Source organism: Leuresthes tenuis, unplaced genomic scaffold, assembly GCF_036924035.1.
Source record: "Leuresthes tenuis unplaced genomic scaffold, fLeuTen1.0.hap1 SCAF_1, whole genome shotgun sequence".
NCBI classification, from domain to species: Eukaryota; Metazoa; Chordata; class Actinopteri; order Atheriniformes; family Atherinopsidae; genus Leuresthes; species Leuresthes tenuis.
This window is the reverse complement of record NW_027325355.1, coordinates 27,738,265-27,763,362: the sequence shown is the minus strand read 5'-3', so window position 1 is coordinate 27,763,362 and position 25,098 is coordinate 27,738,265. Positions and strand designations below refer to the sequence as shown.

Here is a 25,098-nt window from a genome sequence, read left to right as displayed (position 1 = left end):
TGTGCGAGTGCACTCAGGCTGCATTTACACTATTTAACCAGAAATAACCGTGAATCGTAGGACTTTGTGTGTGCTGCAGGCAACCGGCTCAATATGTTCAAATATGAATCAGGACCAGTTTACTCTGAGGCAAACCGATCATATTTATAAAAGAAGGCAACAGCAGGTAGTTTTACATTGGCAGGTTTTTCCTTTTGTAAATACAAGTAATGAACCAAAACAATCTTATTTCCTGTGTAAATCCAGCCGTGAGGACGTTTTAAGCAACAAAAAAAGGCATAAAGCACTAAGCAAAAACTGAAACTTAGTGTTCCGTTTCTTAAAAAAAAACCACCCCGTTTGCTTTCATTTAGCAAACGACATTCATCAACAGCAGATGGACCGAAGCCTCAGTCTATATGAACTATTTACCCTTAAAGAGAACAAAGTTGTGTGTTTAAGTGCTTCGTATTATGTCTGGAACCTCATTTCGTTCCAGGTCACAATCAGACATAAGACTCTTCAGCAAACAGAAGTTGTTCAAAATCAGGCTCCAGTGTGGGGTCGCTGCATCTCTTCAGCCACTCCCTGCGACTTTCCACCACGGCCAGCGCCACCTGCTGGCTGCTCTGGGGATTGCTGCTTGGGTGGGAGGAGAAGTAGTCCCTCACTGCTTTGGTGGCGCAGGGGGAGAGGCAGAAACGGGCCTCTGGCCCCTCTGCCGGTGACTCCGCCTCCGACGCCTCTGTTCCCGGGTCGCTGGGCAGCCTCGCTCGGGTGAAGGTGGCGGCGGCTCGATCCACAACTTGTCTCCCCGGTTCGGAGCCCCGGCGCTGATGGAGCCGACCGTTGCACTCCTCGGCGCAGTGAGTCTTGTGACGTCGGAACAGGGACAGAGACGGGCCGCTGTGCCTGTAAAACAGACTCGGAGATGGCTGCTTCAGCTCAGCCGCTGCACGCCTCTGGCTGGTGACATCACTGATCTGGACGGTCAGCGGAGACTCCGATGACTGGATCCAGGTAGATTTGGAAACCTGGAGGCTCCCTGTTGAGTGGTGGAAGGCAGGAGGGCTTCGACGGGGGTGAGACGGCTCCTGCTGCCTCCCTCTTTCTCCTGCATCTCTTGAGCCCCGGCGGGATGCTTTGGGCTTCTGTTTTTGGGCTCCTTTCTCAGACTTCCTCGGCACGAGAGACTTATCTGTGGTCCCTCCCTGTTTGAAGGAACAAACACATCAATGACAAACGTATTCATTCTTGATCCTCAGAGTGAGATTCTATGGCGCAGTAACATCATTTGAAAAGGGTGTCTGGGAGGTTAGCTCGGGCTGTTTGGTGGATTCTTTATAAGGTTGTAAGTCGCCACTGTGGTGCAGTGTCTGGTTAAAGCTGCGTTACCGGGGGCTCACGCCAAAAGCATCTTAAGTGGCCGGCGTTGTGAGCTTCAAAAGTTGAGAGGGGCTCAACTTTATGCAAATGAGCGGCGACGACGGCCAACTGGGACCGCTGTGGATTCTGAAGGCGGAAAAAGGGAATTCAAATGGACAACGGGACCTGCGTTTCCATCGCAAATATGCAGGTGCAACACAAAGAATGAGCTGCCCAGAGTACGATCCACGGTGAAAGAGGGATTATTATACATGTCTGCTATTTGCTATACATATAAGCCCCGCCCCTTTGGCCGCTTCCGGCAGCAGACGCAGCGGGTTGTGAGCCCCCGGTAAGAGTCCATCTGTGGCTCCCTAATGTAGGCGTTTAAATTTATCTCTACACAACTTACAAAAGAAACACTGAGTGAAAGATGTATAATTTGTGTTACTTTATTTATTACAGCTCTTTGCAGCTGCAAACAGCTGAATTCTGCACAGACATCGCGTTTGACTTCCCTAAAAAGGGGATTTTATTAGAGCAAAGCGACACGAAACGCTTTAACTGTCTTGATGAGCTGATTTTCAGTCACATTTACTCGTCTGACAGAAAAATATGAGAATGCAGCAGCTTTATTGGAAATAATTTCCTGTTTTTACGAGAAGTAACTGTCTACTTCCTGTTAGTGATTTAAACCTCAGCTGGGTGTGTTTTTTATCTTATTCACACTAACACATTCATTTGGTTTTTCTAGTCTCGTGTAAACATGCCTGACAATGGGCACAGTTACCTGAGAGTAGTAAAACTATATATATTGAGTTAATCTGGGTAAAATTAAAGCCGATCTAACACACCCAGATGATCTGCGTGGACTGAATATTTACACTCAAGTGGATCTAGATGCTCCAAAGTTTCATCTTTTAGTAACAACAGTGACGTGTTTATTATTAAAGCTGCTTTACTCTCATAAAATCCTGAATTTATAACCAAAAATCACCATTTCAGCAACATCTGTGCAGAGAGTTGGATGAACCCAGGTCTCCCACATGAAAGGTGGCAATAATACCTAAAACTATCCAGACCCTCATGGTTTCCAGGTGGGGACCATCTTCCATCGTCCATCTAGCTGCAGCACAAAGTGTCATTATTCCTGCTGACTTGATGTCTTTTATTGTGTCAACAGCCAAGATGTTCAGTGCAGGAGAAGAATCCAGATGTGCAGCTCACGGGCCACGTAAGTACAGCAGAATTCACTGCACAGACGTCGTCTTTCAGTCACTTAAATGGTGATTTTTTTTAAGTGACATGAGCTGATTTTCAGTCATGTTCAGAAAATATGTGAATGAGAGCAGCTCCAACAGTAAACTGCTGTTTGATGCTCATATTTGGAGCATGTAGGGAGCACCAAGGCCAGTTTAAGTCTGGCTAAGTGTCTACATGCAGGAGGGATTCAGTCCAACCGGATCAGCTGGCTGTGTTAGTTCAGCTTTACACAATGTTTAGATTAACTAAATATATGTTGTTTTTTCTACTTTCAGGCATATTTACATCAAAGCCGGTCTAACACCCCCAGATGCTGAGGTTTAAATCCCTCCTGCATGTGGACTCTGTACGAGCTCCAATAAAGCTGCTCATTCACACATTCATCTGACTGAAAATCAGCTCATTAAGACCATCGCTCTGCTCTAATGAAATCACCATTAAAGTAACTGAAAGGGGAACTCCGGTATTTTTAAACCTTATTTCTGGCATGAAATACGTTCATCTGCTCACTGAGAACAGTTTGGTGAAAGTCGGCATCCTTCGGAAGATATTTAGATAACTGGAGATCCATATAACGGAGTGAACGGGGCTTAGAGGATGCAGCCTCTAAATAAGGCATTATCTGTCTTTATTTCACCAATACTTTAAGAAGAATGAATGAATGAACGTGTGCTATAGCTCTGTTAGCTCATAGCTGCTGTTATGTGGCTACTTGCAGCTATAGGAGAGCTAACGGAGGGATTTCTACACAGGCACTCTACTGGGACCACTTCATCCACACGCCCCCCTGCAGCACAGATGAAGTGGTTCTTCTTAAAGTATTGGTGAAATAAAGACAGATAATGCCTTATTTAAGAAGAATGAACGCGTACTATAGCTCTGTTAAATGAGCTGTGCTGCAGCGGCGGGCGTTGATGACATCATCCCAGTAGACGAGTGTGTAGAAAGCCTCTATAAGCCCCCCGATAGCCGCCAATAACAACAACACAGCAGCTATGAGCTAACAGAGCTATAGCACACGTTCATTCATTCATTCTTCTTAAAGTATTGGTGAAATAAAGACAGATAATGCCTTATTTAGAGGCTGCATCCTCTAAGCCCCGTTCACTCCGTTATATGGATCTCCAGTTAGCTAAATATCTTCTGAAGGACGCCGACTTTCACCAAACTGTTCTCAGTGAGTAGATGAACGTATTTCATGCCAGAAATAAGGTTTAAAAACACCGGAGTTCCCCTTTTAAAGGTTGCGTCTGTGCAGTGAATTCAGCTGGTCTTCGTCCACATCTGGATCCTTCTCCCGTACTGACACAATAAAAGACGTCAGTGAGAGCAAACCAGCAGGAATGAGGTCACTTTGTGCTGACAGCTGTCAAGAATGGACAAATAACATTTGGCCCGCTCTCATCCCATGATGGGTCTGGATAGTGTGGTGCTGTGATTGCCACCTTCCATGTGGGAGACCTGGGTTCCAATCCCCTGCATGAAAGGTACTGCCTCCAGTAGGGGTCCTCAGGCCCCCTTACCCTAACTGTGAGTCTCTTTGGATAAAAGCGTAATGCATAACATGAACATGGAGCCGTATAATTCGGTTCCACTCACCCCCGTCTCCTCGTCCTCCACCTCCAGGCTGTCCTGCTGAGTCAGCGACAGCCTGCGGTCTTTCCTCAGCCATGAGTTTGGGTGGAGGACCATGCAGCCTTTCAGCGGCCCCCAGTGGAGCGCTTCCTTCGGCGCGGTGTCTTTCGGACCCATCTGAGCAGGGGTGCTGGGCGGCTGTGCTTTGGTCGCCCGCCTGCTGGTTCCGGTTCGCTCCCCGCCGAGGGAGTCCAGAGAGTCGAGGGAGGAGCGGGTGGGTGCAGGGGAGGCTGGGGTCGAAGACAAGCTGGAGGAGCTGGCCTCCAGAGCCGCTGACCCGTCCTTGGACCGGGGTTCGGCGCCAGCCCTTCTGGCCCGGCCTCGGGAGTGTGTGCGAGTGACCGTGTGGCTGCTGGGCCTCTTGGAAAGCTCTTCCTCAGCATCTTCATCGTCACCCGTGAGCCCATCGGTGCTGCCTGAAAGGTGCGGGCAAAGCTTTGCGGCGTAAGCGACAGCCGGCTCCGAGCGCCGCCGCCGCGTGCGCCGATCGTCCAGGGTCAGGGAGGCCAGGGTGGGGGAGGCGTCCACAGATGGCGCGTCCTCCCTGGGGAGCACATCTGCTTCGGTGTCTTGGTCGTAGTCGCTGAATGTGAGGATGGACTCCAGGCTGCCTGGTTTGGGTTGAAACGGCGCTCTGCTGCAGAAGCTCGGCGACCCGCCGCTGCTGTCGTCCAACTCGTTTTCCAGACTGTCGTAGGACGAGTCGGTCAGAGGGTAAACCCACGACTCTGAGGACATAAAACAGAGCAACAGGTCAAGTTCAGCTGTTAAAGGTTCGCGTTTTTCAGAAAAATCCTCAAAAAAGCTTTTTGATGGAGCTTAGAAGTGGAGCCACTCTTTCAGTGTGTTTAAAGGCAGTGAACTGGCTCCCAAACAGCAGTAAATGATGCTTTTATGATCAGGATCTCCTGAGCAGAGTTAATAAATCAGACAAAACAGAAGCCAACAGAAACATGTTTAAATGTACAAGAAAAACTCAGATTAAATCTGTAAAAAAACAAGCTTTCGGATTAATACGTTGACACTGTTATACGTGCATTTAATGTCAGGAAACTACATTAAATACCAGTCGGGTTCTTTAAAGTGATAAATCTATCTGTTCATGTTGAATAAAACCAAACCAGTCATTTATACCTCAGCTGTCCTCACTTTGGCTGTTTAACAATGAGTTTTTCCTCAGTATTTAGACACATTAACTGGCTCTGAGGTCAGGATCCATGAAGCTTTTTGTTCTTCTTCCTAAATACAAATAATTTCAGAAATATTCGGCTCCACCCCTCCTAAACAACTACTTATTGAATCTTGCCCTTTAAATACATTTAAAACCTAAAAGCCTCTTTTGTCTCTTCCCTAACGGAGTAATAAAAACGTCTTACGACACTCTAAATGGGAGCTAACCTCATTCGGGTCATATTCTGCTGCTCGAGGCTCATAAAAACTGAATAAGTGCAGCAGTGAATGCGTGAGCCAGACGTGTTTCTGTACCTGAGCCCGTCTCCTCGCTGTTGCGTCTCTGCGGCGGACCTCCAAACAGGGAGGACGGCTCCTCCCCAATAATCTGCCGACAGTGCTCGATCATGAACTTCACCAGCTCGCAAACCTGCAGCGCCGAGCAGAAACACTTCCTCAGCCTCATGTCTGAGCAGCTTTTGGGTGTTAAGAAGCTTAATGTTTTCTCAGGAATTTGTTCTGTTCTCGCACCACATTTCAGGAGTCAAAACGCTGCGAGTTTAAAGCTGACGTTCCGGCCAGAAAAGGCCAGACTGACGGCTCGACGTGGGTTTTTAAAGCAGGTAAAAGCAGGCTTCAGAACCTTCTCGCTGCCTTTGTTGCTGTGTTTAGACAGATTTATTTAATCAAGGTCATTGCAGGGTCAAATTCCACTTGGTATTAGTTGGGAAATCAGAGTTTCACCCACGAACACAAAGTGCTGCTGCTGCTGCCTTTTCCTGTGAAAACTCCTCTGCTGTGGAGCTTTGAGCAGAGAGTACTTTCCTCCCGCCTTACCTTCTTAGTTCCTTCTCCTTCCACCTCGGGGCTACAAGGTGCTCCGGGAGGCCAAAGCAAGCTGGGAGCGATGCACACTGACAAATTAAAGGTCGTCATCTGGTTCTCGTGAGCGTTGCCCTGGATACCGTGCAGCATGGCCAACAGGTAGCGCAGCAGCAGGACCTTCTCTTTGGCCAGTCGCCGGATCATCCTGCAATCACAGAACCTTACTGGTCTGTTCCAGAGCCGGTGCTTGATGTCAGTAAATGTCCGGGAGGCACTTTTAAGATTAGAAACTTTCCTTTTTGATAAAACATTCCACAGGCACGCTCAGGACGGGAGATTGGACTGAAGACCAGTGCAATCTGTTGGTTTCCTTAGCGAGGATATTCTTTTTCAATTGGCTCTACATGAATTAATTGGATTATTTTTAAATTACTTAATTGAATTCCAGTGGAATATATTATTTAAGTGCCTTGAGATGACATTTGTTGTAATTTGGCGCTATAGAAATAAAACTGAATTGAATTGTCTCAGAACCACCAATAAAAAGCTGCTGGAGCAACACTTGTTACCTCTGCAGGTCTTCCACCTGTTCGTCCTCCTCGTCTTCCTCCTCCAGCACATCTGTCCATTCTTCATACTGTTCGCAGCCCAACAGGCTTCCAGGGATGCTGCGCAGGAAGTCCTGCGTCATTTCAGACAGAACGATCTGTGTTACTACTCAGAAGTTTAGAAATGTTCATTAAAAAGTTCCACTGACTTTAGCTTCACTACGAACAGAGAGAACACCTCAAAGCGACCCCCCCCCTGACCCCCTGAGGACACCTGAATAAGTAGGAGCTGCTCAGGCTGTGAGTGGGACCTACATCTACAACCAAAACCATGACAACAACGAGAAGTCTCTGGTGCTGCAGCGCAAAGAGACGACACAGTTTAAGCACTCGTGCTGTTATCCCTCCAGATAATAAGAGCTGATAATCCCGATTACATTAACAAGCCTATGTGGGCTCTCTGCTGTGAACAGCTTGTCCTGCGAACTGAGCTGCAGAGCAGGAAAAAAGCTGATTAATGTGCTGACAGATGTGGGTCAATAAAGTAAAGTGATGCAGCGAAGTAATGAACACTTGCTCCACCTTAAAGACTCCGGCTATGATGAAGACGTGGTCCCGTGTGAGAGGAAGGTGAAACGCTCCGGAGTCTAAAGCGTCCCGCAGCTCCCTGACAGCCCGGGCCCCCGCGGGCCGGCGGAAGATGCCCCGCGTCCACGAGCCCTCGTGGTACAGAAACACCAGCATGTCCTGCAGAGGAGAGGAGTCACCTTTAGTCACACTACAGTGAAATATTATGTTATTTTCACTGGGGGTGGAGCCTGTAACGCAGCAGATTGAACTGGAGCAGCGTGGAGATGTCACTCCAACACCTGGTGGTGTCCACTGACCATGACTGGCTTCGGCAGAGCATCCTCCACACATATGGAGTCCAGCGTCTGACCGAACAAGCAGCCTCGTGCAGCTCCAGCGAGCGACAGCTCGTTCAGGTGAGATGAGGAGCCTCGCCAGAAGGCCCAGGTGATGAGCGAGCGCCGCCTTTTGAACGGCTTCCGAGAGAAATCTGAAGGGAGACAGACTTAGATTATTTTTACTCTGGTTCTTCTTAAACTAACGACGCCTGCAGGAGGCAGAAAGCGACCTCTCACCTGCAGGTTCGTGCTGCTGCGGTGGTTCGGCAGGCCGGGGCTTCAGGATGAACTGACACTGCTTGTACACCTGCAGCTGCTCCACCTGCATGGCCTTCTGTCTGTCCGCAGGTGGAGCAGCGGCGTCCCTGCCTCCGCCTCCCTGAACCGCAGAGTTTCTCACATGACTCATCTGGATACTGAAGGGGAACTCATGACCTGAGAAGACATCAACATCATCACCTCCCTGGAGCTGTGTCACACTCTTCTCTGAATCAATGGCACCAGTGTGCCTAACAAACATCTCACCCCCGTGTGTCCAAGGGGAACTCCGGTGTTTTTAAACCTTATTTCTGGCATGAAATACGTTCATCTGCTCACCGAGAATTCCTCGAGATCCATATAACGGAGAGAACGGGGCTTAGAGGATGCAGCCTCTAAATAAGGCATTATCTGTCTTTATTTCACCAATACTTTAAGAAGAATGAATGAATGAACGTGTGCTATAGCTCTGTTAGCTCAGAGCTGCTGTTATGTGGCTACTTGCAGCTATAGGAGAGCTAACGGAGGGATTTCTACACAGGCACTCTACTGGGACCACTTCATCCACACGCCCCCCTGCAGCACAGTTTATTCACTCCGTGCTCTGTGACAGTCGGCTAACTTCACACAGAGTTTGCTGCTGATAGTTTTGTGCAACATGGCAGGATATTTATCAGATTTTGACGACGTGAACGACGACTTTGAGTAAGATGGACGTTCTTAACGGAGTGAATGAGCTGTGCTGCAGGGGGGCGTGTGGATGAAGTGGTCCCAGTAGAGTGCCTGTGTAGAAATCCCTCCGTTAGCTCTCCTATAGCTGCAAGTAGCCACATAACAGCAGCTATGAGCTAACAGAGCTATAGCACACGTTCATTCATTCATTCTTCTTAAAGTATTGGTGAAATAGACAGATAATGCCTTATTTAGAGGCTGCATCCTCTAAGCCCCGTTCACTCCGTTATATGGATCTCCAGTTATCTAAATATCTTCTGAAGGACGCCGACTTTCACCAAACTGTTCTCTGTGAGCAGATGAACGTATTTCATGCCAGAAATAAGATCCAGGTTTAAAAATACCGGAGTTCCCCTTTAAAGCTTAGAGGTTTAACCCCGATGCTGAAGCTAATTCAGGAGAATAATTCACCTGAAAGCCACGATCAGCGATGTTAAACTCACCAATGAGAGGATAGGGCGTGTTGTCCCTCTTGGAGATGACCCACAGCTGGAAGTCTTTGATGTTCCCCTGAGCAGAAACAAAGAGTCAGAACAACCAAACGCGTCCTGCGAGCAGGCGGAAACCTTTTAGGATGCTGAGGTGTGACAAAGAATGTATTCTCTCTGAGTTTCACATGCTCTGTGCCGCTGGGCTGATTTACGACCGCGGGGCTTCAGAGAAAACACGGTCCTTTGTGGATGAACTGTGCTGCTGAACATGTGTGCCTTCAGTTTGAGCTGCAACAGAGACCGACAGCTTTACGTGACCGAAGTTGATGTTTTCTCTTGATTAAATGAGCACTTTTAACTGTGGGCTATTAAACGCAGCTAACGCGGAATTAAAGCTCGGAAGCATGACAGTTTGATGAGGAACGTTAGGCTGGAGTCCTGTGAGGTCACATCATCTAAATCAGTAGATTTAAACCACCCTGGGTAGTACTTTAAGGTTTTATAGATTTTCTCCTTTACATTCAAAATCAAAATACCAAAACAAAGGCATTTTGTCCTCTTTCAGCGACTGTCACTGCTTTAACTCTGCTGTAAGTGCCACAGAGTGCAGCGTCTTTCATCCACAAGCTTTTGGTTTGAGGCGGCTTCCCTCTTCTTCTTCGGTGGTGCCGTGTGATGCCCCTCACCATAGCAACCGGTGACTCATCAGCTCTGTGTGGTTCAGAAGTCATCAAAAGGACAATGTGGTGAGAGGCTTTGCAGACGCTCCAGACGTCGGTGAACCAGACAGTTTACGGAAATATTGTTAAGATCTCTGCCGTGTTTTTATGAAAGAAGCACGAAGCGACAGTTTCACCGTGTGATGTCATCAATTATGCCGCGGTAGTTTGGCATAACGTTAAAAACTCAAACAAATGACGGTTTAAGACAACGGGTGTGGCAGAACCTTGAGTTAATCGTGACTTTTACATTGAAAAACGACCGATTAAACTGTTGATTAACAAGTCCTGTTGAGCTGAAGACTAAACTTCACACCAAAGCCCTGTTTGGAATATGTAATTCAAAGGAGTTCATCTCTGTTCTTACAGCAGCGGGTGTTCGTAACACACATAATCAATCAACAAAGCTGCCAGCTCTGCCAACAAAGTGCTCAATAATCTTTACAGGGTCCTTACTTTAGCCTGCACAGCAAATAGAAACAGCTGTTTTCAGTGAAGGAGGTCAGCAAATGGAGAACTTACAACCAACCCTTGAGCCCTAAGAGGAAAGAACAACATTCATCCGTCCAGTGAGCTGCTTCCACTGATGTTTAACTTCCATCATAACAACTGCACTTCTCCTGATGCAGAGATTGAAACAACTGATACTTTGGAAGGAGTTTCCTCACTGGCCGTCATCCAGAATCATAATGCAGGTTCCTCTCTGTAGTAATAAAATAGCTTTTGGTACTTTAAATGACTTTAAATGTCACATGATGAAGAACCCGACTGTCTTGGCCAGATATTTAATGCTAAAGTAAAACAAATGGGGCCGAATTTGTCTGTGACAATCATCTGAAACCTTTGAACTGATGAAAGGAAAACGTGCTGCAGCTCTCCCTCTTATTCACATTTAGAACTATTTTAGTTCTCATCGTGATGAACTTTGATAATTGAGTGGCATCCTGTATTATCACATGACAACAACACATTAAACTGCAATAGACGAAGCATCTAAAGGCCTTTTTGTGGAAGATTTATTGAGGGTCAGTGGTTTCAGTGTCGCAGACATGCATCACAGCTCAGTGGTCGGATTCTCACTGCAGCGCGGTTTTCCACACGGTCAAAGAGCTCAGCAAAAGATGACAGGTCGTCACTCTTCCACCGGACCAGAGACCCTTTATTTCCTTTTAAAGACCCTAACAAACCGAAGGGCGAACAGCAAGGAACAATGAGCCATTTTTAAAATAAAAAGAGCTCTCCAGGAGTTACAGGAAGCTGTCCCAAGCATGTGACCGTATGAGAATGAAATGGCATTCAAATGAACTCTGGAATAAGCTGGTTTTTAATGTAAACTCCCCTCTTCACCAGCTGCAGCACAGTCATTTTATGTTGGACTTTCTTAAAGGCCGTTGTAGGATCTTTAGAAGGCAGAAACAAGTCTTGAGAAACTTTCTGGTTACTCACTATAATGCCAAACTGCTGCAAGGCCAGTCGGATCACCTCATTGGCTGAATCTGAGTTGCTGACTGGTAGCGTCTTGGTCTAATCAGATTAGGAGGCAGCAAACACACAAGAAAACATTGAGAGCAGATCAGCCAGCGTCACTTCTTCGGGCTCCTGCAACATGAGCAGAAACTCACAACAGCAAAGGTGTTGATTCCCTTCCCGTACACTCTCAGAGGGATGGTTTTAGGCTCCCCTTTCTCCTTCTCTTCTTTTATCCGACTGCAGACCAAAGCAAAGACGAAGCAGCACGTGAGAGATGTGAACACACAGTAAATGTACTTTCTGCTGACACACGGAGGAAGTTTACCTCTTGAGGAGCGAGAGCCACCGCTCCTTCTGTTCTGATGAGCTAAGAGGAAGCACAAAAGTTATGAAAAACATGACACTTCACAGTCTGGGTGTGTTTGTGTGCTTCTCTCGTTCTGCAGCCTCTCAGGAAGAATCCTCTACTTTCTAGGAAATGCCTCCTTAGAGTTGCTGGATGGTTTATGGAGCTTCCTGTTCTCATTTCTTCTAAGAACTTTGTGACACTCGGCCACAAAGTTGCTGACAGGAAAAACTCTTCTCTGACGGGACAGTTTCTGAACAACGTGGCCGGCATGTCTGTGCAGTTAGACGACAAATAAAGGTTTAGATTAAACCCAAAGCAATCACATTTACCAAGAACTCTGCAGAGGACGGATCATAAAACAGTGTGAGGCTGAAGTCAGCTTCAGGTCTCATTCATAAAAAGTATCTGTTGAACATTCTGCTCCATATTTGTAAAAAAAAAAGAGCTTTTTTCTCACGAGCAGAGTGCAAACACCCAATTTAACTTCAGAAACAGTTGCTGCTGTTACCTGAAGGCGAGTCTCAAACAGCAGCTCAGACTTCAGCTCAACATTTAAGGGGGCACATGATGTCTCTGACAGTTTGTTTGGGGCTGTTATACTTTCACTTCAGAGAGAATTATCACGCTGCATTCGCTTGTACCTCAGAAGTAGGAAATTGGAACTCTTTTCCTCTTATTTTTGCTTTGCTTTTGACAGCACCACACGATACAGTTTACTTAGGAAAGGAATGAAGGAATAATGCTCCACCACGGGACTGGACCGGGGTGAAGCCCGTGTTTATTAAGCTAACAGAAAACAGAGGAATTATGGCCTGATTTTAATATCTGGCTGCTGCTACTTTTTGTGCGGCGGCGTTTTAACAACCTGGGCCAGTTCAACGCAACACTCATAACTGGACTGTGCCCAAAAAAGGCATCAGTACCAGCTGTTTGTGGTGGACCTGCAGACGAGGGAAATGTAGGTATGCGAGAATAAAACTGTCAGTGAAGTCATTTAGCGTTTGGTGTGTGGTCTGAGCTCTCAGAGTATTTACTGTAAGCCGTGTCACATGTTAAAAACATGCTTTAAGGGTCATTTCGTGGAACTTGTATCCAAATGTACATTTGCATTAGAAAAGGACGGATTTAAAAGCTTTACTCCAGCCTCCCGGGACCAGAGCACGTGTGTAATGTGTCCTTTAGGTGAAACTGAAAAGTTTCACAACTCAGTCCCACTTTTAGCTCCACTGATATGAATCGAAGGGGGGGGGGCTCTTTGGGTGCTTGTGCTTCATCATGTCTGTGTCTTTGACATTTAAGGTCCGGTTTACAGCATCACCAGCATATTTTCTGTTGAAGCATAAACACGTTCCAGGTTGTGACGTCAGGCAGCGCAGAGTCTGTACAAACGTCATGTTTGGCTTTCACTTCCCGGCCGCGTCAAAGCATTCGATCCAAATGAGTCCAGGTCTTCTAAACACTGCTGAGAAATGTTCTCCAAAATCATCCCACAGGAGGAGTTTCTCGTGTTTACGTGATCATCCGGACGTATAATCTGTGTTTACACACTAAACACATTCCTTCGTGTGTGTGTGAGGGTTGCTAACTTGAGTCTGAGTGTGTTACCTAAACATTGCGACGCAGTTCCAGGTGGGCCAGCCCATGACGAAGCTGCGCTCCGGGTTTGTGCTTCCCTCGCACACCTCATCCATGCAGCCCGCCGTCCACATGTCGCACACACACACCTGGGCCTTCTGCTTGAAGTGGTTGGCCGACCTGGAAACCCAAAGCCCACAAACACACCGCTCTTAGCCACACACGCAGGCCTCATTAACAGAGGAAAAACCAGGAGCCAAAACGCTCCTGAAACACAGCTGGACTGACTTTGCTTTGGCGATCACCAAAATGTCACTGAACAGGAAGAGGTGTCTGTCCTGGGTCTGCATCCCCGTCTTCAACTGAGCATGCCCATGAAGAAGAAACAACCTGTCGGAGCCGGTCAGGAAGGACTGGACCAACGGACAAGTGTCCAGACACACAGGAACCAGGAAGCTCTCTCTGGAACAGAAACAGACACGGACCACATTTCCCATAAAGCCCTGTTCTTAACCTGGTCTGTCCATAAAGCATTCACAGCGGGAGCTTTGGCTCTGCAGCACTTTCCTTTACGTTCGGGGCTGTAAAACATCACTCTGAAGAAGTTAGGTGAGGTAACCCAGTTAGCTTTACTCCCAGTCGAAACACTGAGTGGAAAGAACTGGTAGCCAAATGCGGGGGGGGGGCACAAAGTGAGCGTTCTTATGCTGTAAAGGCTGAGAACCACCGATCTGAGTTATGCAAAAGTGCAAACATCATCAAGGAATAAGCTTCAAAACACCTGTGAGGTCACACAAAATCAATGCACTGTGATAAGACTCATGCACTCACTTGTAGTGCATGAAAGAACCTCTGATCTCTTCACTGATGCAGTAACTGGTTTTGACTGACTGATAATGCTGAGCAGCACCTAACTCATCGCTCCGGCCTTTCTGTTTTATAAGGAGATGGTTTGAGAACAATGTAAATATCAAGAGTCAGGCCTCTAATGTTGGTGTTTAATCAAATTTCATTTATATAACTGGAAATCTTTACAGAAGTCAGTTACAGTAAGACCGAGACCTGCTCTGCAGCATTCAGGTGTGTGTTAACACGATGCCAAGGAGGAAAGACACCAGCAGTGATCTCAGAGAAGCAGCTGCTGCTGCCCATCAGTCTGGGAAGGGTTATAAGGCCATTTCCAAACTATCTGGAGTCCATCATTCTACAGAGAGAAAGATTATTCACAAGTGGAAAACATTCAGGACAGCTGTCAATCTTCCCAGGAGTGGACGTCCCAGCAAGTTTAGCCCAAGGTGAAGAAGCCCAGAGCTACATCTCAGACTCTACAGGCCTCAGTTAGCATGTTAAAGGTTAAAGGTCACCACAAGGTGAAGAAGCCCAGAGCTACATCTCAGACTCTACAGGCCTCAGTTAGCATGTTAAAGGTTAAAGGTCACCCCAAGGTGAAGAAGCCCAGAGCTACATCTCAGACTCTCCAGGCCTCAGTTAGCAGGTTAAAGGTTAAAGGTCACCCCAAGGTGAAGAAGCCCAGAGCTACATCTCAGACTCTCCAGGCCTCAGTTAGCAGGTTAAAGGTTAAAGGTCACCCCAAGGTGAAGAAGCCCAGAGCTACATCTCAGACTCTACAGGCCTCAGTTAGCATGTTAAAGGTTAAAGGTCACCCCAAGGGGAAAAAGCCCAGAGCTACATCTCAGACTCTACAGGCCTCAGTTAGCATGTTAAAGGTCAAAGGTCATGACAGCACAGTTAGAAAAAGACTGAACAAGGATGGCCTGTTTGGAAGGGCTGCAGGAGAAAGCCTCTTCTCTCTAAAAAGAACATGGCAGCACAGCTTAGGTTTGCAAAGCTGCATCTGAACAAAGCTCAAGACTTCTGGAACAATGTCCTTTGGACAGACCAGAGCAAAGTGGAGATGTTTGGTCCTAATGCACAGCAGCACGTTTGGAGGAAACCAAACACAGCAGATCAGCACAAACACCTCATACCAGCTGTCAAGCACGGTGGTGGAGGGCTGATGATCTGGGCTGGTTCTGCAGCCACAGGACCTGGGCACCTTGCAGTCATTGAGTCCACCATGAACCCCTCTGGATACCAAAGTATTCAAATGTGAGGCCATCTGTCCCACAGCTAAAGCTTAAACTTTAATATGTTACAGGTGGTTGGTCATCTGAGGTTGTACTTTGATCAGAGGATTTGTTTTGATCAGTAAAAACTGAAACAGTGTAACTTCATTTTCACATGACTTGAAGTATAATCAGGACATTTGAACGTTCATTCATTCATTCTTCTTAAAGTATTGGTGAAATAAAGACAGATAATGCCTTATTTAGAGGCTGCATCCTCTAAGCCCCGTTCACTCCGTTATATGGATCTCCAGTTATCTAAATATCTTCTGAAGGACGCCGACTTTCACCAAACTGTTCTCAGTGAGTAGATGAACGTATTTCATGCCAGAAATAAGGTTTAAAAATACCAGAGTTCCCCTTTAAGGCTGACTGGTGGCGCCGTACCCACCTTTCTTAATACATCCACATCAGTACCTCAGAAGATCACAGATTAACACATTCCACTCACAACAACAACGAGTTTGCTTCATTCTGCCAAGAATGGTCCATAACTCCTCATAAAGCGTCAATTCTTCTTTGGTTTTTGGAAAGATTAAGTAAACTGTATATAAAGTGTTAATTAGTGCGGTGCTTTTGTTTCCACTGGATGCCGTTTCCAGTCTTTTGGTGAAGCTAAGCTAAGCTAAGCTAACTACCAGCTGGTTCTAGTGTCATTAGTGCAGTGAAATTAGATGTCAGTCTTGAAAATAAGTGCATTTATAAAAACTTTTCCTCTCGGTGGGGGTTTAGTTGGTGTCAGTCTGGCTAAATCTAAGTGAAAGTAAGTTGTTTTGTTTTAGATTCCTAAACGGGACAAATCCGTGGTTCTGCACAGCTTCTGTTGTGGGAAACCGTGTGAAGTGACACGGGCTTGAATGTTGTTAAGTGTGCCCCTCCCTCCAGGGGAGCTTTTTAACAAGGTTACTTATTCTTCACTTTCCTTGTCCGACTGTTCAGAGACAGAGACTATTAATAGATGCCTGATCCTCTGATAAGTCTGGCAAAAGGAGGATTATCTGTTGGAGTGGATATAACACCTCGCTCAGGGTTGTGCTCCAGGCGTGAGAGTCTGTGCACGTGTGGCGAGAGAGCGGCCTGACCTGTGTGACCGTGGTGGAAGACCTGATCCAGGTCGTGTGTATCTGAAAGGGTTATATCTGCCCTACTGAGTGTTGCTGCTCACCTTTACTGACACTTAAATCTCATCTGCTGGCAGGATTAAAGGACTAAATTTGTGTTTTTTTCTTTTTAAATGTAGTTGTGTGACTTGCGTACGAGTCGTTGGTGCGAAGGCAGCAGTTCTGATGAGAGAATTTCTCAGGTTTGAATTGTTTTGTCCCCGCTCCCAGTAGCTGTTAGCTTGGCCACGACATCAGAACTCGTTTCCCTGAACAGACAGAGCTCTGCCTGCTGCCGGTAAGGTAATAACTATACAACTAAAATCATCCCTTTAAAGGGGAACTCTGGTATTTTTAAACCTTATTTCTGGCATGAAATACGTTCATCTACTCACCGAGAACAGTTTGGTGAAAGTCGGCGTCCTTCAGAAGATATTTAGATAACTGGAGATCCATATAACGGAGAGAACGGGGCTTAGAGGATGCAGCCTCTAAATAAGGCATTATCTGTCTTTATTTCACCAATACTTTAAGAAGAATGAATGAATGAACGTGTGCTATAGCTCTGTTAGCTCATAGCTGCTGTTATGTGGCTACTTGCAGCTATAGGAGAGCTAACGGAGGGATTTCTACACAGGCACTCTACTGGGACCACTTCATCCACACGCCCCCCTGCAGCACAGCTCATTCACTCCAGTAAGAACGTCCATCTTACTCAAAGTCGTCGTTCACGTCGTCAAAATCTGATAAATATCCTGCCATGTTGCACAAAACTATCAGCAGCAAACTCTGTGTGAAGTTAGCCGACGGTCACAGAGCACGGAGTGAATAAACTGTGCTGCAGGGGGGCGTGTGGATGAAGTGGTCCCAGTAGAGTGCCTGTGTAGAAATCCCTCCGTTAGCTCTCCTATAGCTGCAAGTATGAATGAACGTACCATGAAATACATGAAAATGAACGTATTTCATGATTTTCAACCTTAAACAATGTGCTTTTCACTTGTTTTTAAAGCGCTTCGCCTTCTTTTATGCTCCTTCCACAGTTCATAACTTTGGTTTCCAGCCCTGCATCACACTGTTTTCCTTTACTTAATATTTTTGTGAGCTTTTGATGGCATCTTTGCTGCTCCTTCAACATGACACGTGTATGGCTGCACATGTGCAGGGCTCACACTGAGATCGGTATTCATGACAGTGGTGAACTGACCGCAGCTTCTGCTCTATACTGTGATCATGATGCAGATACAGGAGCGTGAAAGCAACAGCAACGACTTTAATAACGCTCTGCTGACCATGAACTGTTACAACAGTCATATGTGTCCATTGACATTGTCTTTATGAGCCCCTTCTGACAGTTTTCCAGTAAAAAAAGCAAAGGTCACAGTCAGTCTAAACAGGAACTGGACCAGAGGTCATAACCAGCAAGGAAGCTTCTCTGTTGCTTCTTCTAAACCAAAAGTCTTGAACAGTCTTGACAGTACCTGGAGAGAGTCTTGGACCTGGTGAGAGCCTTGGTGATGACCAGCGATGGGGCAGACTGACGCCGGTAACTCTGAAACTTCGTTCGCTAGAAAAGACAAAGAAGAAAGGACCGATGCAGAGATGTGTCGTGACCCATTTCAATGTCATGTAATGCAGCTTTTATGACGAAAACACCAGAAAATACCACCTTTGATCGCCTCTCACTAACAGAGGTGGAAAAAACCTTCAGGTGTTACATAAGCATCGCAGTGTTCAACACATTCATCACAGCAGCGGGTCTGACTCCAACAGGACAAGGACAACATTTTGGAGCACTAAAATTCAAACAGAGGAATGTCAGAGTGTCAGGTTTAGCCAGAAGGCCGCATCTTTCTCACACTGCAGCAGCTCCACAGAAAGTGAGTTCAGGATGTGTCTTTTTGTGCATGTGTGCTTTAAAAAAAACCCAAAATGGTTGAAATGCGTCAGCATAAATATGCCCCTTCCATACCAGATTAATCCTCAGCCGTCTTTGTCCAGAAGCCCTCCAGCTGCTGCCTGCAGCCACATTAATATCCTATTTTTCTTTGCTGGGTCCTATTTTCCTGGTTTCCCCATAAGGATCATTAAAGTTTCATTTCATCTAATTGTAGGAGGATTTAGCAGTGAAGCAGGTTGACAAACAGCCATTACATAACCACAGTTTTTTCATTGTATGTCAGATTAACCCACTTTCTGGTGTTCACATAATGTTACTATGTTCACTGGACAGCTGATTTGGTACATTTTACAGACACAATTGTCTCATATTCTTAGTTCAAAGTATATAAACTTATGAAATCGCTGGATCTCGTCTGAGAGCAGAAGAGTTTTCATGAAAGCAAATTAAGCCAAATCTGGAAATCAAACCAAACTCAGAGGTTCCTATCAGGGAAACCAGAGCAAGGATGACTCGCTGCCACAACTAAGAACGCAGCAGCTCGGACTGCAGCACTCACCTACTGTATCCTCCCATGGCTAAATGTTGCTGTTTTAAGGGGTTTTAACATATTCTAACCTCCTACATTCACATGATTATGTAACTGGTTTGTATCAGTGCACAAACTACTTTCTAATGTAACCAAACTCTCAAATTTCTCAGTCTTTTCTCAGCCATGTTCTGCAGCTCTGAACTAACAGCGATTTAGACATTAGCCAAATCACATGCTACAGGATAAATGTGTAATATCACCACAGTGGACTCATCCTCTGAGGATTGTTGCACTCAGTCCAAAAGCTTTCAGTCTGAAAGGACATCTGAGCTCGTGAAAACATCAGTCTCCCTCCATCCTACAACCAACATGCAAGTCCACGCATTTTTGACATTTCACAATGTAACATCATTGATTTAACCTGGTCACAGGCTGGTGAAACATTCCTTACACTCAGGCCACAACATTACAATGTTACCTTTCACACCTAAAAATAAACTAGGAAAATCTTTCATGGAGATGTGGCCTCTCTGGCGGGAAACAAATCTCCCCAAAAATGACTGACTGTCGACAGAAAGGTGAAACTATTCCTTCATACAGCTGTACATTTTCATCTTATAGCCTCCACCAGCAGTTATGACAATCAGCTGAACAGAAGAACCACGTGAAGTTTGCAGAAAAACACAAAGAAACTGCTGATATTTAGGCAGACGAGCCAGTCTCAGAGCGTCTCTCATGCAAACATGAGGTTGGTGAAGGTTTCTCAAAGAAAAGAACAGAAAGGACGACACTCTGAACTGTGGAGCTCAATAGGGACGTGAGTTCTGAGCTCCACACTGGAGCATGTGAGAATGTGAGGATAAAACATACCAGCACAGATCCAATTGATGATTATGGATCAAATCTGGAAGCCTGAGAACACGGCTCAGTTTGACGAGTCGCTAAAATTATTCGCCGAAAACAAGCTGGCCGCAGGATGACTTTTCCACACCATCTAAATTCTGTAAGCAGACACAGAAGGCCTCTGTGTTTCCAAACATGTAGAGCTTCATCTGAACTCACAAATTTGATCCACGCCTGCCCATTTCTGTTCCATGGAGACGAACATTTGTTTTCACATTCGAATATGGGGACACAGCATGTAAGACTCCACTCTGCTTTGCCGTTTTCATCACTGATCAATCTGTTCTCCTCTGCGATTATCAAACACAAATCATCAAAACATTGTTGATGAGCTCCAATCGTGAGAAAAAAACACTCATTTTGCTGTTATTTTAAATGCATTATGACTTAAAAACTGCTTAAAAAAGCAGAAACAAACATTTTTGAAACTTCTTTGCTTTCAAATCAACTTAAAATAAATCACATTTGAGGTTCTGAGACATGTTTAAAGTAATAATTAAGTTACTATCAACTATCAAATAAACATTTAGAGGTAATTGCTGTGTTCTGAGCATCTATTTAATCGATTAACAGGAACATTTTACCATGTTTGCTCACTCCTACTTAACATTTAAAAGAACACCAAGTTAAATATAGTGCAGCTGTGTGATTGTCTTTGAGTTACTGAGCTACAACAGATATTTCTAAGGAAATAATTATTTATGATTCATTATTCATTCATAGTACTGTATTGCATTTATTCACTTTATTCACTTTCCATACGCACATACTCTGCACTTTAACCAATTTTACTGCTGTTTTGCACTTCTGGTTGGATGCTAACTGCATTTCGTTGTCTCAGTACCTTTCAATTCAACTTTATGCAATGACAAAGTTGAATCTAATCTAATTAGAACAAACTGTTGAAGTAAGAAATTATTTTAATAACATTATAATAAATACAGTTTGAAAATATACAGATCAAAAGTTTTGGGTTGGTTGGTTTTGTTTCTCATTAATTCATTAAAGGAGGATAAAATAACCCAAAACTACAACTGACTAAAAGGATTTACTCCAAAAACAGTCACAATGAGCTCATTATTAAAGCGAAACTTCCGCCAGTGTTGCGTTTTTAATACAAACACGAGACTGAAACCGGTTTGATTTTGGTAAATTATTATTCACCTCATTTATGCTGAATGTGTACAGTCATCCTGAAGAATTATGGGATGTTTGGGCTTTTTTTCGCTGAAGCTGGTGTCACTTGGCTGAGAGCCCTGATCTCGGAACCCGCCCGGGACGCGTTTACGCACTCATTCATGTGCGGGTTCTGGAGTCAAAATGATACCTCCTGCGCGCACCACTTCAGATAAATCCAACCAAAAAAAAAAAGGACTGAATATTTTAAATGATAAGTCTATTCCTTGACAACTAAACTGAGAGATCACAGAACATTGGTGGATGGAAGACAGACATACCCGCTTGCTTTCCTGCTGCCAGCTGTCCTGCTGCGGAGACATGTTGTCCATTCAGTCTCACCGCGTCCTACGTCTCACTGTCCGGCTGTCCTCGGGAGATGCAGGGGAGAGAGATATCCCATTAATAACCTCCGTCTCCGGAAGACACAAAACATGTCAACATAAGCTCGGCAGAAGTCGCTAAAAACTTCTGGTCTGCGGGCAGAGCGCGTGAGGGAAAAAAAACGTAATCGCTGAAGAGAATAATTCGGATGAACTTCAAAAACAAGCTCAGCTGACGCCGCAGCTCAGTCCCCGTTCCTCCTCGCCATCAATGAAAGGCTGAGCTGTAACCTAAAGTACCTCCTGTGTGGATTATCTGATGCTGTGCCACTTCTTAATGCGCCTTTACGCACAGAACCGGAGGCGGCGCCATCGCGCTGAAAAAAATAGGTCTTCCTATTTTTAACTAAACTGTTCCATTCATGTAGCAGACAATCAGATTTACCCCAAAACAAACGACAAAGAAGGTCAGATTATTGGGTAAAAACAGGAGATTGGGATGCTTCCAGAAGTGTTCACAAACTGATAGAACAGATGAAAGAAGCCGTTTTTACTCATTTCTATAGTTTCGAATGATCTGAAGATCAAGCTGCCAAAAGTATCAGATTCATCGTTAAACTTATCAAAGTGACTTTTAGGTGTGATGAAACCCAATATGAAACACTGGGTTTGTGTCTCAGACAGGAAAAACTGTAAAATGAAGCTGGATTTGATTAAACTTTCTCTGAAAACACTTTAAAAGAAGACTACATCTCCCAAATGTGTATTTGTGTTGTTCTGTTCCTGAAAATTAAGATAATTCTGTGTAAAAGAAACCAGAAATCCTCTGGGAATTCAGCTCTCTGAAGGTCCCACCACAGCATCTCAGTCAGGCTGAGGTCTGGACTCTGACTGGACCATTGCAACACCTTGATTCTTTTCTTTTTCCCACATTCTGCTGTAGATCTGCTGCTGTGTTTGGGATCTTTGTCCTGTTGATGAGCCAGTTTCAGCCCAGCTTTAGCTGTGGGACAGATGGCCTCACATCTGACTCTAGAATACTTTGGTATCCAGAGGAGTTCATGGTGGACTCAATGCCTGCAAGGTGCCCAGGTCCTGTGGCTGCAGAACCAGCCCAGATCATCAGCCCTCCACCACCGTGCTTGACAGCTGGTATGAGGTGTTTGTGCTGATATGCTGTGTTTGGTTTCCTCCAAACGTGCTGCTGTGCATTAGGACCAAACATCTCCACTTTGCTCTGGTCTGTCCAAAGGACATTGTTCCAGAAGTCTTGAGCTTTGTTCAGATGCAGCTTTGCAAACCTAAGCTGTGCTGCCATGTTCTTTTTAGAGAGAAGAGGCTTTCTCCTGCAGCCCTTCCAAACAAGCCATCCTTGTTCAGTCTTTTTCTAACTGTGCTGTCATGACCTTTAACCTTTAGCATGCTAACTGAGGCCTGTAGAGTCTGAGATGTAGCTCTTTTTTGTTTCTAAAACAATTATTTATGGCAGCAATTCCCAGTCTTTGGAGGCCCCTCAATATGTGAGACCTCATAGGACTGTGGAGCTAAATATGAAGATGTTTAATACAAGATGGAAAAAGTGCAAACATTGCAGAGAAGAGTAAGTTTTCTGCATATTGATTTTTTTCAGACATTATTATCCAGGTACAGTGGCTCAAAACAATTTGAAAGTAACTTTAATGTCAAAAACAGCAAAAACAGCAAACAACAAGGGCTTCTGGGAACATTTTCCACCCTAAAACAAGTTATGTAAATCTAATAAGACATAGGTTATAAGATTATAGGTTAATAGTGTGAGTCTGATGCTTGCTGTCAGTAAAGTGGCTCCAGGCTCTCCCTCAGTCTGAAGCATCATTATTAAATTCAACAGTCTCTGGGAAACAAGTCATGAATAGGACTTCAACTAGGCCACAAGGTTATAATGTAGAGCACAATCAGGTCTCAAACACGGGGATGGCTGTGGCTCAGGGGGCCGAGCGGCCGCCCTTCAGCTGGGAGGTTAGTGACTGATCCCTAACTTTGGACATTGAACCCCAGTGAGTTCCTCACTTTGGACAAAAACACCTCCTTTACTGAGATATTTACAGACTGAGTCTTTTCGAATGCTCCGGTGAACGACGGGCAGACAGCTTTGTTCAAATGTGGCAAATATCAAAGAGGAAAGTGAACCAGCGGCCCTAAAATCGATTGTCCTTCATAAACATAAGTGGGCCACAAAGTGGGCTAAAGAAGAACGAGGCCACGAGGAGAAGAAAAGAAATGCAACGTGTTCACTCCCCAAATTGGCCACAATAACCCTGTTAAAACTGGATCACTTCAATGATTACCTTCCCTCTTGTTGATAATGAACAGCCTTGGGCATGGCGAAGAAAAGAAACGCCCCCCCCCCTCCTCATCAGCTCCCGACACTCCCACCTCAAACTCACTTTTGGCACACATGGCATCAAAGAGACACGCTCTGCATATCGCTTTGATTCCAGCAACAGTTCGAGGATGAAACCAGATATCAGACGGGATCATCTGTGAACAGGAAAATGTCTCAAATATGGAAAAAATCAAACAAAAACCACATCACCACACAATCTTTGGCCATAAATAATGAAGCCACGAAGCGTTTTCTGAACAGATTTAACGCGAAAACGTTCACCAAACATAATATTCCTGCAGCATTAAAGAACAAACTCACACACATTCACAGACTGAGAATACAGATGTTATTCTGTAACATAACTCGTGATAAATTAAGAGTAAAGCTCTGATCTGAAGGATCAAAAATATCACAACCAGTGTAAATGTTAACAAAGACAAAAAGCAGTGATTTTAAAATCTCAGAAACAAAGAATAATGAAATAAACTTTATTAGGGTTGTATAACTGGAGGTGGGAGAAAATAAATAAATAAATCAGAACCACGACAGCCCGGCGGTTTTATAAATCATCTTTATTTCATGTCGACAACCTACCTGTGATCCAGTCACTCCAAGAAATGTTGCACAGAATAATCATAACCATTTCATTTCTTCACCAGTAAACACAGAAAGTAGTGAAAACCATGCTGAATAATGCTGAGTAGATTCTAACTGTACTTATGTTTCCATCTTAATGTCTTTAAAATCCAAAGCGTTCCCCGCAGAGGATCCTTATGAGTGAGTAAAACTGGTTTTTAAGGCATATCCTGAGACTTGTGAAGGTAAAAAATGTCGACCAAACAGGAGGTCCGACTCTAAAGAGCAAAGACGTGTCTTTATATGTAAGATTTACCTGCTCCTTGGCTGCATTATTGAAGGCAGAGCACAAACAGGACCTGAAACACATAAGATGACAGTTTACAGAAAATGCTCCTCAGTACAAGACAAACAGCTCAAGGCAGCATTCAACAATCACACTACTCGTGATTTTATGTATGTTGTGGAATATCTGTGCAAAGAAAAAGGTGAAAATGCTTCCTGTGATCACAGTTTCTTTCTGTTTGGCACAGCTTGAACACATCTCAGCTGGCTGGCTTTTAAAGCCTCAACATTAAGGCACACTTACTACTCCTCAAGCTCATTTCTCCTTCTACCCAAAAGCTTCAGTTTGATCGGGAACGATGTGCTTTGACTTTTATCCTGGTGTAATTGCTCCGATTTTGCCAAAATGATTGAAAATCCCGTCCTCTTTGACAGGCCTTTACCTCAGGCACATGTTTAAGAATATAACTCATTTAAGTTTTAACAGGCCACAGAAGAGATGATCCTTTTTTTTTGTTTGATCAAAATCACAGTTGGTGTGTGTTTTCTGAAAAATACGAGTTATAAACGTCTTCTTTCATGCAC

The 25,098-nt window shown here is 44.9% G+C and overlaps 1 protein-coding gene across 1 annotated transcript; it reads right to left on the bottom strand.

Annotated features, from left to right (window-relative positions):
* Positions 1 to 340: 340 nt before the first annotated feature.
* LOC140277154 (rho GTPase-activating protein 20-like) lies at positions 341 to 24,601 on the bottom strand. The gene is made up of 17 exons (XM_072372112.1): positions 24,545 to 24,601; positions 21,243 to 21,327; positions 17,932 to 18,017; positions 13,516 to 13,689; positions 13,258 to 13,407; positions 11,629 to 11,670; positions 11,456 to 11,540; positions 11,280 to 11,357; positions 9,127 to 9,193; positions 7,931 to 8,128; positions 7,673 to 7,845; positions 7,368 to 7,532; positions 6,807 to 6,919; positions 6,250 to 6,442; positions 5,728 to 5,842; positions 4,207 to 4,970; positions 341 to 1,190 (listed from the first exon to the last, which is right to left on the bottom strand). The coding sequence occupies exons 2-17, from the start codon at positions 21,291 to 21,293 to the stop codon at positions 486 to 488; spliced, it is 3,159 nt and encodes a 1,052-aa protein (XP_072228213.1). The 5' UTR covers positions 21,294 to 21,327; positions 24,545 to 24,601; the 3' UTR covers positions 341 to 485.
* Between the last annotated feature and the right edge of the window lie 497 nt (positions 24,602 to 25,098).